We start from the raw sequence: 11,558 nt of genomic DNA, 5'->3' as shown, positions 1-11,558 counted from the left end.
GTAGCCAACCCTTTCTTTTTTAATATATATACACACCCATACGCAAACAAACGTGTTTTATAGCTATGCTTTAGGATATAAAAGCATTATATAAGATAGTGTTATATTTTCTCTATTACATTATACGTTTTATGTTATAGTTTATATTACATATTGAATATACTTCTTATATATACACACATAACCCTGCCCTGAAAGAGTGTCTGAGACAGTGTGCATAGAGTATAAAAAAATGTGTACATAAAAGCATAGATTTATATGTCTTTTAAACTCATATGTAAGTATTATACATGCTAGATAATAGATAATATTTTATTGTATGTTACATATTATGTATTATGTGCTAGGTATCATATAAAAATGTTCTCGGGGAGGGGTGTGTGTGTGGAGAGGGTACAAATACATACAGGAGAACAGGTCTGTGTGAGAGCCAGAGTGTGTATGCATGGCGCTCATAAATATTTAAATAGAGAGACAATAGATTTTTTTAATGAATATATTATCACAGTATTACAATATATACAAGAACACGTGTCTGTCAGAGCGTGGGTGTGTGTACACATGAGATGCATTTTATATTGGGTATTATCAGTGTACTTTATATAATGTATTGTAGATATGAACAAGAGTACCCGAGACTGCAGAGTACAGCTATGCATATGTACATAACAGAATAGGAGACTCTGTGTGCGTGTGGGGTTTGTATATATAGAAGTATAAATAATGTTCAAATATGCTTCTTTAAAAAAATACTTAATATGTAGACAAAGTGTGTGTGAAAGGATATCATATAGTTTTATTTATGCATATATATTTGAGTAGTATGTATGTAAGAAGTGTCTGTGAGAGCATGGATGTGTCTAAGAAAAACATACATATTACATGTTATATATTGTCAGATGCTATATACTGTGTATATTACACATTATATAAAAAGGGTGTCTGAAACTATAAATACTGCTATCTACAAGAGTAAGTGTGCATGAATGTGTGTGTATAACACAAGTGCATATAGACATAAGTATTTATTAAGGGGTGGCTTAGTGTGTTTATGTGCATGCACAGTTAACTACTCTATATTCTCTAGCTACACACACTATATTCTATATATACTACCTATACATATATAAAAGAATAGCTGTCTTCTGAGTTTGAGTGTGTAAAATACAATTATATGTGTGTGTCTGTGTATATGTACATGCATATATATATACACACACATAAAAAAATATATATAAAAATACCTTACACATATGTTGTGTGTATTTAAAACACCCCCCCAGCAGCCTGGCTGCCAGGGCAGGTCCAGGTCCCCAGTGCACCCCGGTCCCCCGGGCTCTGCTGGGGCAGGGAGGCTGTGCCCCTGCCCCTGCCCTCACCGCAGCGCCCACCACACGCTGCTCCCTCGCCCGTGCTGCTGAGCGCGGTTTGTTCTTCCATCTTGGCATCACCTTGAGAAGCCGCCCGTGTCCATGCAGCGCGGACAGAGCAGTCTCAGGACCTGCAGGAGGAGACGGCCGAGAGCAAAGCAAGGGGGGCTGTCAGCCAGCTTCAGCCCTGAAAAACGTCACGAAGCATCGCCATCCCTTTCGGTATTACCTTAGAACTGGTCGATCCCATCGCTTACCCCCGCCTGCGGGCCTTAGCAGCAAGGAGGGGTTTTGCACTCGTAGCTGAGCCAGGGTTTGTGGAAGAGCTCCCCCCGCCCCACTCGTGCCAAGCTCAGCATGAGAAAAGCGCCATTAGGAGAGGCGGCACAAGCCAAAGCCTTTACCAAGAGACACTGGTACAAACACACACCACTTTATTTTTAAATAGATACAACAGTGCTAAATTTAATCAGTCTCTTAGTATGGCAGGCTTGGGGGTCACGATACACAAAAGCATCTGCAAGTACCCGAGGCTTTGAGTCTGACCCTCGAAGTCAAGCTCAGGCGATTTGCCCTTCGCCAGATCCCCCAGTGCCACAGTGACAGTGGCACTTTATACACACACAAACACACGCTTAATGAAGTGACAAGAGACAGAGGTGCAGCTCTTTGGAAATAAATAAAAATCTGGGCTGGGTTTTTACGTCTTCTCTAACTTTACACTGGAGTTGTGGGTCCTGATGTAGGTATGTACCCATGGATTAAGGGGTACGCGAGGTCAGCCTAAGTGTTCTCCAGAAAACCCCTCCTCTACCTTTCGTCTGCATTCCTACTGTTAAGAGATAGTCTCCACACCCACTGGACCTGCACAAGTGTATGCAACTAACACAACATAGAAGCAACAAATGTGTTTTGGGGAAAAAAAAACCCCACAACAAACGCCGGCTGACACTCCCCAGCTACATCCCGCCCCGCGCAGGACTCCGGTTTTAATGTTACTTGACATGAATACCTATGTCCACCACCCAATGTTTTCTGAAAATGATTTTTACTAGGCACGGAACAGTACTACCAGCACCTGGCTCAGCGGGCTCCAGAGACACAGCCACACCTGTCAGAAATAAGGCGACAGAAGAGGTGTGAGGGCTGTTCTGTGCAACAGTAACCAGCACTCACCACTGCTGCTGAGGTTCAAAAGACATTATGGGCCACAGAAAAAGATGAGGTGCTTTTTCATCTTTCCACAGGCAAGGACCTCTCTCTCACACCACACGCAACCGCATATTAGCAGAGTATTTACATGCTCTCACCCCCTTTACAAAGAACTCTTGGCAGAAATCTTGTCAGGCTCAATACAAATCGCTGCAGGACAGTCTCTTCACAAGTTATCATAGTCGTCGTCATCCTCATGCTTCCTTTTCAAGGGATTTGATTCATTAGGTGTATTCTGTGATGATACCATATTTGTAGTAATAAGAATGTTCTTTGGTCCAATTAATGAAGGATTAATTAGAACATTCTGAACTGTCGGAGTAGTTGGTGTGGCTGTGAAGAAAAAAAAAAAAAAAAAAGAAAAAGTCATCACTCAATGAAAAACAACGGTTGATTTTCCCACACTGAAAGAGAACTTCCAACCTAATAAAGCAGCACGCTAGTAGAACATTCCGGGCTGAAAACCCGGGCAACACAGAGAAAACAGGAAAATACTAGTGGAGTGAGCACAAAAGAGCGAGAGAGCACAGAGGTGGCAGGTAAGGTGCAAGGGGAATCCGCCTGAAACGCTGTGTGCTCTGGTTGACACCACTGTGCTAGAACTGGGAATTGTAAAATACCCAGAGAGAGGACTGCCTGCCTTACATAAGGAGACACAAAACATCAGCAATCTTACAAAGAGACAGAAGAGGTGAAGTAATTTCCCACATTATTGCCATGAATTAATTTCTGTTCTGCTAAGAACAACAGCAGGAAGCACTGCTGATCTTTACAGCTTGTGTTACCTGACTTGACTGCTGCCTGAGAAGACGGGATCTGTACGGTGAACCTCTGACCGGTCAGTGACACTGGAGTGCCAACTTTTGTTGAGACAGATACTGTCTGTGCTGAAGGTGTACCTGAAAGTCAAACCGACTCAGTCAAAAGATAAATTAAAAAAAATTTATATACTTGGCACTTGTGCTTTCAAAGTGGAACCTCTTATCTTCAGAGTGGTGGGAATACAGAGGAACATACCAATACTAGATTTATAGGAGTCACGTTTTCAGGCAGAACTGCATATTTACTCAAGACCTATAAAACTGTAGGCTACAAACACACACTAATACGCAAGGGCACATGCTCAGGCATAAATTCTGTGAACCTTTTAAAAATGGATTTTATTTATTGCCATTGGTAGTTCAATGCAGTGCTTACACTGAGGGGAAAAACCCTCAAACTTACGTTAAGTTTCTTGAATAGTCTCTTCGCATAAGAAGTTATCACAAATACAGAAATAAAAATACAGAATGTCAGTAATGTATGTATGTGTCAAAGATTATTCTAAATAAAGAGTATTCTGAAATTAATTTCATTTTCCTGATGCTGTCAAATGATACCAAGTTCAGGCAGCACCCAACATTTCCTCAGCGGCTGGAGCATACTTTATATTATGCCTCTTTTTTTTTTTTTTCATTCATCGAAACAACACGGGAAACCCCAACTGAGCTGTTTCCTACCTAAAGTAGGAGTGCTGGGCCTGCTGCTCACAGCACCCACACTCAGGCGAGGGACTGTTATTCTCCCTGCAGAGGAAGAGACCTGTTGAGAGAGAACACTCAGTTTAGCATCCCACTAGAAATTAACAGTTCTTTAACGTGAAAAAAAAAAAAAAGAAATGGTTCTTCCTACAAAACCACAGAGAGCCTATTTCACAGCAACAATACACGAGGTGTGTGCCAACACAGAAGTTCTTGGATCTTTACGGTGCAAATGCCCTGGTGCAAGCTGCAGAGCTCCTGGACATGACATAATGCCAAAGACCAGCAAAGTGCACTCAGGTCAGTCAGGTTGGAGAGGAAACTAGAGTATTTTAATCAGCAATTATTATTCCACCCTATACCTAGCAGAGAGGCATGTCCTGTGTCAATACCTGGAACCTTAAGTTCAACTTTTCAGATTCTTTCCTTAAAATGGGGGAAAGAAATACAAAATCCCACACACCAAGACATTCAGTATTTTCCAGCAAGAAAACTAAATCTTCTCTCTTCCCTCTAAAGCGGAATCAAGTGAAGTATAAGTACAAAAGACCCTTTAACATCTATACTAAAGCCTTACTTTCGCCTTTTACAATCTGATATTCAGCTTGACAATTTTAACACTGAACAATTCACACGTGCATTTTATAATACACTTTCCATTCAAAACTAAAAACCAACAAGAACACCTGCAAATTCCTAGAGATAAAGACCACTGACAGACTTTCAAACACCCCTGATGCTCACAGGTCAGTATTTGCCCACACGTATCCTTCAGAGCTGTGGAAAACTCTTAATTCCAACATTCCCGACAAACAAAGTGGGCATTAGGTGAATCCTTCCCTACCCGAAGCCCTTACCTTCTTCTGTAAGGACTTCAGTCTGTAGTTGGGAGCTGTCAAGCAGTATCTGTCAGGTGGAAGCCTGGGTCCAGAATAAGGCTTTATCAATGGCAACGGCGTCTGATTTTTCTGCCTTGCAATATCTAACAAGAACTGGAGAGACACCATTACATTCCCACCTGTAGTCTTTTATTGTATTCTGATGCCATCAATACAGTTTTACTTACATCCCTTGGAGGCGGAGATGTAAATGACTGGTCTGTTCGACACTGGATTGCCAACCTCACGTCATCTGCATCGACACTGGACTTCTTTGCGTGGCTCGAGTAGATTTTTGCATCTTCCAGTATAGTGGTCACATACCCTTTGAAACACCGAATCACTCATTAAGGCTGGATTAAAAGAGTAAACCTTCCCGCTCCCGATCCCACCCGGCTGTCAGCAAAGACACCGCTCCCGCAGGATTGTTTCTGAAGGCTGACAGCAGAACCCTGTCACTGCCGGTATCTCTCACACCAAATCAAACACAAAACCATACACTCCCGGTATCTCTCAAACACAGCACTGTACCAACTGCTATGGAGAAAATTAACCCTGTCCCAGCCAAAACCAGGACCCCCCCCCCAAAGGGAACAGGGCTAAAGACAGCATTCCCCTTCTCCGCTCGGCTTTGCCCGGCGCACCCCCTGCCCGAGGGGCCCGGCAGAGCTCACCCAGCCCGGCCCCCAGCAGAGCCCCCGGGAAAAATCCCCCGGCCCGGACCCCGGCAGAGCCCCTGGCCCCCGCTGAGCCCCCGACCCGGCCGCCGCTTACTGTAGGCGAACTCCAGCATCTGGTTGATGACGCGCGGCTCGTACTCCGTGATGCCCATGTCCTTCAGGATCTGCGCCATCACCTGCGGGGCGGAGAGGCACCGCTCAGCTCCGCCACGCTGACCCGGCCCGACCCGACCCCTCCAGCCCCCGCCGCGCCCGCGGTACCTGCGCGTCTTTGGGCGCGCTCTTGGGAGACGCCATCTTGGCCGGCTCCATCACTTCCGCTCGCCTCGGGCGCCGCTTCCGGTCGCGTGGGCGGGGAGCGGCGGGGCCGCGAGGGAGGCCGGGAGGGCGGCGGTTGCCATGGGGACACGGCCCGGCGGTGCGGGGAGCGGGGTGCGGGGAGCGGGGAGCGGGGTGCGGGGTGCGGGGAGCGGGGAGCGGGGAGCGGGGAGCGGGGAGCGGGGTGCTACCGCTGCTCCACCCGGTGCCGCAGCCAACACCGAGCCCGGGGGTTCGGTGCCCGGTGGCGGGCGGGGGGCAGCGCGTCCCCCAACACCCTCCCCAGGCCCCGCCGGCGGCTGGGTGCGCAGGGCTTCCGTTCTGCTTCTGATTGTTCAAAACTGCGTTTCCGCGAGGCAGAAATTCTTGTTAACAAAACCATTCCCGGGGACAGCGTGCTGCAGGAGCGCGCGGCCGTGCCTGATGGGGTCACAGCCTGATGCCCCCGTCGGCCCCGCGATGAGCCAGAAGGGTGTGCACCTTCCTTACCGGCTTTGAGGCCACTTTTTTAATTGTCAGCTTTCCCAGGATTAAATAAAAATGAGACTATCGACAGCAGGGCTTCTTAAGCTCGTTTTCGTGGCAACCAAATGATCCCCACGTACATTCCATGCAAGTCTTGTCAAAAGTTTCTCTCTCGCTTTCCGAGGCAAAACAGAACCAAACCAATGTTTTCTTGCGGTGCTGTCAAGCAGGGATTAGCAGCATGCCAGGGGGAATTGCAGCAGTGTTGCCGTTAGCTGTGATGGTCCAAGTGAAGCAAGGTCTGGAGGGAGGCGCGATACCCGCGCTGGAGCAGCTGACATCATGGGGCAGGGGAGCCAGCTTCGCTGAGAGCAAGAAGAAATAAACAGCTGTTACCGTGTGTTCCCTCTGACTCACGCCTGTAACACGTTGCAAAACAGTCCATCAGCAGGGAGAGCCTCCCTGCCTCTCACCTGCACCAGGGGTGCTGCGTGACACCTGCGGGCCCTACACCCAGCCCTCCGGGATGTAGATGTAACTAACCCTCACGTCTGACGGCGCCCGTGTATCTGCACCGAGGTGGCGGCTGGACCCCCCTGCCGCAGGTTTGCGGGTGACGGGGGTGCCAGGCTCGGCCTGGCGGGGGGCACAGGCAGCCCTGTGGCTGCGGCAGCGGCTGGAGGAGCTGGAAAACCTGTGCCCAGCACATGCCAGCGTGGAGGTGCAGGCGGGCAGAACGCCTCTGCTGGGGCTCCTTGGCTGGAAGCACCGCGGCATTAGAGTCCAAGTCATTTGACTTGCATGAGTCAGAGTATATTACACAAAAACATCCTGCAAGGAGGGAACGGAGGATGAACTCCAGACACTGACCTTAGACAACAAACAAAACCCACTTTTTTCCCCTTGTTTTAGGGCAGAGGGGGAGGGGAGCTCTTCCACTGTGTACTGGATGCAGGCTGTGGGTCAGGCTGCAACTTGGCATCATCGGGCTGTTGGCCGTCACTGCCATTTATTGCTGATGCAGTAAAAAAACCCAACGTACTTTGTACTGCCAAAGGGCTCTGGGTTTACCCCAAAACTAGGCAAAGACCCTTTGCCCCCCTCAGCCGTTTTGTCTGTGCTGTGAGTGCCTTCCCTGCCAGCGCTGCTGCACACAGGTGACTTTCCAGGCTGAGCAGCACAGCCAAGAGCTGCAGCTACTTGCAGCATTTCTGCCTGGAAACCAGCAGCGAGGAGAAAACACAGGGAGCTAGTTTCCACAGGGGAGATATATGTCCCCGAGGCCACAAATGCCACCCTCATGGGCAGCTGAGCTGGAGCGCGTCTGCCCGGCCGTGAGAGCTTTGTCCCCACTGCCAGTCACCTGGGGCACGGCCGTGCTGTGACGCCTGCGTTCGGTGGGCTGCGGGCACCGTGTGTCGGCCAAATGAAAGAGCGGTCACCCTCCGTCTTTGCTCAGACACTGGGGTTTCTGAGCACTGGAAAACAGGAAACTGGGTCACGGCGCGGCCAGGCCGAGCGCTGACTTCTCTGTCTGCTACCGCCAAACCGGGGACATTCATCAAAGGCAGCTGCCCCGCAGCTGGGAGGGCTCTGCTCGGAGAAATAGGGACGACAGGCCGCATGCCGTGCAGCCCCTGCGAGCGCGCACCGGCCAGGGCTCAGCTCTGCTCGGGGTGCATCGTTTAAGTCACCAGCGCAGAGTTAAGCTTTGGGGATTTCTTTTTAGACTTTTTTTTTGAGATGTTTAAGGTGCAGCAAAGTAAAGCCTTGGCACATGGACGATTTTTCTTTTTTTGAGGTGTCCAGGTACCTAAATCCCTTGAAGAAAACCCACAGCCATCACATTTGCCTCTTGGAAGTGGCAGCAGAAATCTCCCTAATGTTAGAACCAGGGACCTGTCGACACAATGCAGCGACTGTGTTCGGCACTGACCTTTCAAGCCCGAATCCCACACTATTTGGCTCTACAAAACACTGGCTTTTGAATAGTCCTTCAGACAAGAAACACTGCAAAGAGCAGAGCTCTGAGGGGAATGGAGGAGGTTTATTTCATATCGGGTACCCCACTCACTTCTGCCTGTGCCCCAGTCATGGAGAAATTGCCGCGGGCGGTGGCTGAAGGCATCCTGCTGTTGAGCTGAGCAGCATACGCAGCCCCTCCTGCACCGTGTCTGTGCTCTCTCCGGCTGTGTACAGTTAACCTCCAGCTTCCCAGAGCCTTCCCTTGCCTTTTCCCTCACACTGACCCCTTTTCCCCTCGCCTCCCCCTCCCTGGTGCTTTCCAGCTTATCATCTCTGATCTTTTCTGAAGTGGAAAGTAAATCAGGGCCAAGTGTCAGACTGTCTCAGTTAGAAGACTGATGCTCAAACGAAGGCTTTCTCATCCTGTCTTAATAATGTCATTAAAACACTGTCACTAGAAATTTCTCACTCAGAGGCATATTTCTTGGGAGTCTCTGGGAATCTGATAACGATAGTAATTTTCAGACGTTCACACAAGATGAGGATGACGGTGAACACGTACCTGTCCATGTTCCTGACAGCATGGCGCTGTCAGACACACTGATCTTCCTTGGCCTGCCTTCGGACCTCTACCGCCTTTGGAAGTACAAGCCCTATGTATTTGGGGATTTTCTCTGCAAGTTCCTCACTTCACTGAGCGAAACGTGCACGTACTGCACCATCCTGCACATCACCACAGCGAGCGCAGAGCGGTACTTTGCCGTCTGCTTTCCCCTGAAAGCCAAAGTGACCATCAACAAGTGCTGGGCGAAACGGGTCATCCTGGCTCTGTGGGGCTGCTCCCTCCTGACCGCCGGCCCCATCCTCTTCCTTTTCGGGGTGGAACACCCCAACGGCAGCCTGCCCCAGGAGAGCCAGGAGCGCAGGTCCATCGAGCGCGTGGTCCGCATGGGGCTGCTCGAGACGATGACCTGGGTCTCCACCGTTTACTTGTTCCTGCCAATGCTGTGCGTGGCTCTGCTGTACGGACTGGTCTGCAGAAAGCTCTGGCGCCGTGGGCAGCGGCTGCTGGAAGGAAGAGGTGCCACCACAGACTGTCAGAGTGCTGGGTCAGAGTATTTTGGAAACCAGCTCTGAAGAGCTGCCCTCTTTGATCACTTCCACTGCACAGCAGTGCAGGGGGTGATGGAGAGGAGATACGAGCCACACAGGGTTACACAGATTTAGAATCAATGGATTTACATTTAATTTGTGTTCCTGGCTCCTGCTGGTGTGAAGGGCAGTCTGTGACTGCGTGTGCAGGCTAGGGATCTTACCACACGCAGGGAAGCACATCAGCGTGGCTTTTAGTTGTTTTGAGATCACATTCTTCATGTTCTTCCCCCCATCTCTAACCCTTAAATTTCCAATTTAAAGAAATTGAAAAGTTCTATGACTTCATAGCAGACCAGGCTCTTCCCCTGCTGCAGCAAGGAAAGGTTTCAAAGCCATTTCCCTTGCAAAATTTCTCAAGCTTAGCAACGATGACTTCATCCAGGACAGCAACAACGCACCTGTCTGGGCTGACCTGTGCACGGTCGTTATCCTGTGCCAGCAGGTACCTGTGCCTTGGTGCAGACCAGGAGTTTGGGTTCCCCGCTCCCACCCCATCCCTCTGATCACTCTCCCCCGAGCCCCCCCCCCCCCCCCCCCCCCCGCAGGCAAGCAGCAGCACCCACGACTGTGGATACTGTCAGCAAAACGTACCGCAGCTACTCACTGGTTGTTTCCTGGCAGGTTCTGTTTGCTTATTGCACGCTCAGTTTTCCCATCCTCTTCCTCAGTGCCTCTGGGTCCAGCTGGCTCCCCTTTTCCTCCCCTCTGCTGCCCCAAGGGGCCCCCACCTCCCGTGTCCCTGGTCTTTCCCCTCCGATACCCATCGCAGCATGCCGATGGTGACTCAGATTTTCAGGCCAGGAGTGAACGTGCCCCATTTTAATTGCATACAATTAATTTTGTATGCAACCTGAAGTCCTTGTCACTTGAGATGACCGGTAACCACAGCACAGAAGCAGCTGGGCAAGGCACTGGGCTTGTCCTTGCTGGGTTTAGCTTTGCAGGCTCACCTCTTGGTCCTTACATAAAGGGGCAGAATAAACTGTTGTGCTCTTTCCTCCTCAGCTGTCCTCGTCTTTGCCTTTGTGGTGTGCTGGCTCCCGTTCCACCTTGGCCGAATCCTCTTCGCCCGAAGTGAAATTGTCCTGTATGACCTCATGCAGTACTTCAACCTCATCGCCACGCTCCTCTTCTGTCTTGGGGCTTCCATAATCCCCATACTGTACAACAAATACAGGAAAGCGATGAGCACAATCCTGCACCACAAGCGAACCCGGTGCTGCAGGCACCTGACCCGGGGTGCAGAGGTTTCTTCTGAAGGTACAGAACTGGGGTCTTCTGTGCCAGCTGTTCAGCAACTCTCACAACCCAAGTGTTTCGCCAGCTGCACTGTGGGTTAAACCCCGGGTAGATGGTGCATATGGAGACTGGAACAAGATTTAAGGCTGTCCTTTTGGCTTACCTCTCCGCAAGTGTTTCCCGAGACACGTTACGAACGTTTCGGGAAGGTTAGAACCAATTCGTGTTATTCTTGCACGGGACGGACACACACACGATGGGACAGGGGGAGGCTGGACTACTCTCTTCAGTGAACTTACCAGCCACATCGTCAGCGTGAGCTGTCCACAAAACTCCTGTGAAAGGGTTTGTTTCTGTTTTCAGGACCAGACATTTTGCTAATTGCAGACCTGTAAAACATAATTCTTCCAACAGAAGCCAAGAGAGATAAAGTAGAGGTCAAAGCCAGGCCAGCTGTTTGCTCTCAGCAACAAAGAAGACAGTCTGTAATACAGGTACTTGAAAGTGCTAAGAAACTACATCTTTTCTAAGACTACGAACACATTGCCGCCTTCTTAAATGATTTATTATTCATCCCTCAGGTCTCTTGATTTGCTTCCCTCCTTTTCTATTTTTTATCTTGTTCTTTATCCAAACTTTATCCAACTTTCTGCAAAGTCAGGCCCCGTACCTGCTAAGCTCTGCGGGAAGAAGCAGCCCTTGCCTTCAGAGCTCACCTGAACGCACCAGGGACAAATCACACAGGTGGGCGGTCGC

General features: G+C 49.6%; 2 protein-coding genes across 2 annotated transcripts; one reads left to right on the top strand and one right to left on the bottom strand.

The window, feature by feature from the left end:
- Positions 1-1,787: 1,787 nt before the first annotated feature.
- LOC121097353 (transcription initiation factor TFIID subunit 9) lies at positions 1,788-5,997 on the bottom strand. Its single transcript, XM_040614256.1, has 7 exons — positions 5,922-5,997; positions 5,755-5,836; positions 5,169-5,305; positions 4,960-5,094; positions 4,082-4,163; positions 3,368-3,481; positions 1,788-2,915 (listed from the first exon to the last, which is right to left on the bottom strand). Exons 1-7 carry the CDS (start codon positions 5,970-5,972, stop codon positions 2,749-2,751), a joined length of 768 nt encoding a protein of 255 aa, XP_040470190.1. The 5' UTR covers positions 5,973-5,997; the 3' UTR covers positions 1,788-2,748.
- A 2,482-nt stretch (positions 5,998-8,479) lies between these two features.
- LOC121097598 (growth hormone secretagogue receptor type 1-like) lies at positions 8,480-11,197 on the top strand. Its single transcript, XM_040614732.1, is given in 6 exon segments — positions 8,480-8,504; positions 8,867-8,985; positions 8,988-9,497; positions 9,499-9,517; positions 10,569-10,823; positions 11,166-11,197. Coding segments are annotated over 6 exon segments (960 nt in total).
- Positions 11,198-11,558: the final 361 nt, after the last annotated feature.

The sequence above is a fragment of the Falco naumanni genome, chromosome 14 (genome assembly GCF_017639655.2).
Source record: "Falco naumanni isolate bFalNau1 chromosome 14, bFalNau1.pat, whole genome shotgun sequence".
NCBI lineage: Eukaryota > Metazoa > Chordata > Aves > Falconiformes > Falconidae > Falco > Falco naumanni.
The sequence above is the reverse complement of the archived record's forward strand: the minus strand, read 5'-3'. Positions and strand labels throughout refer to the sequence as shown.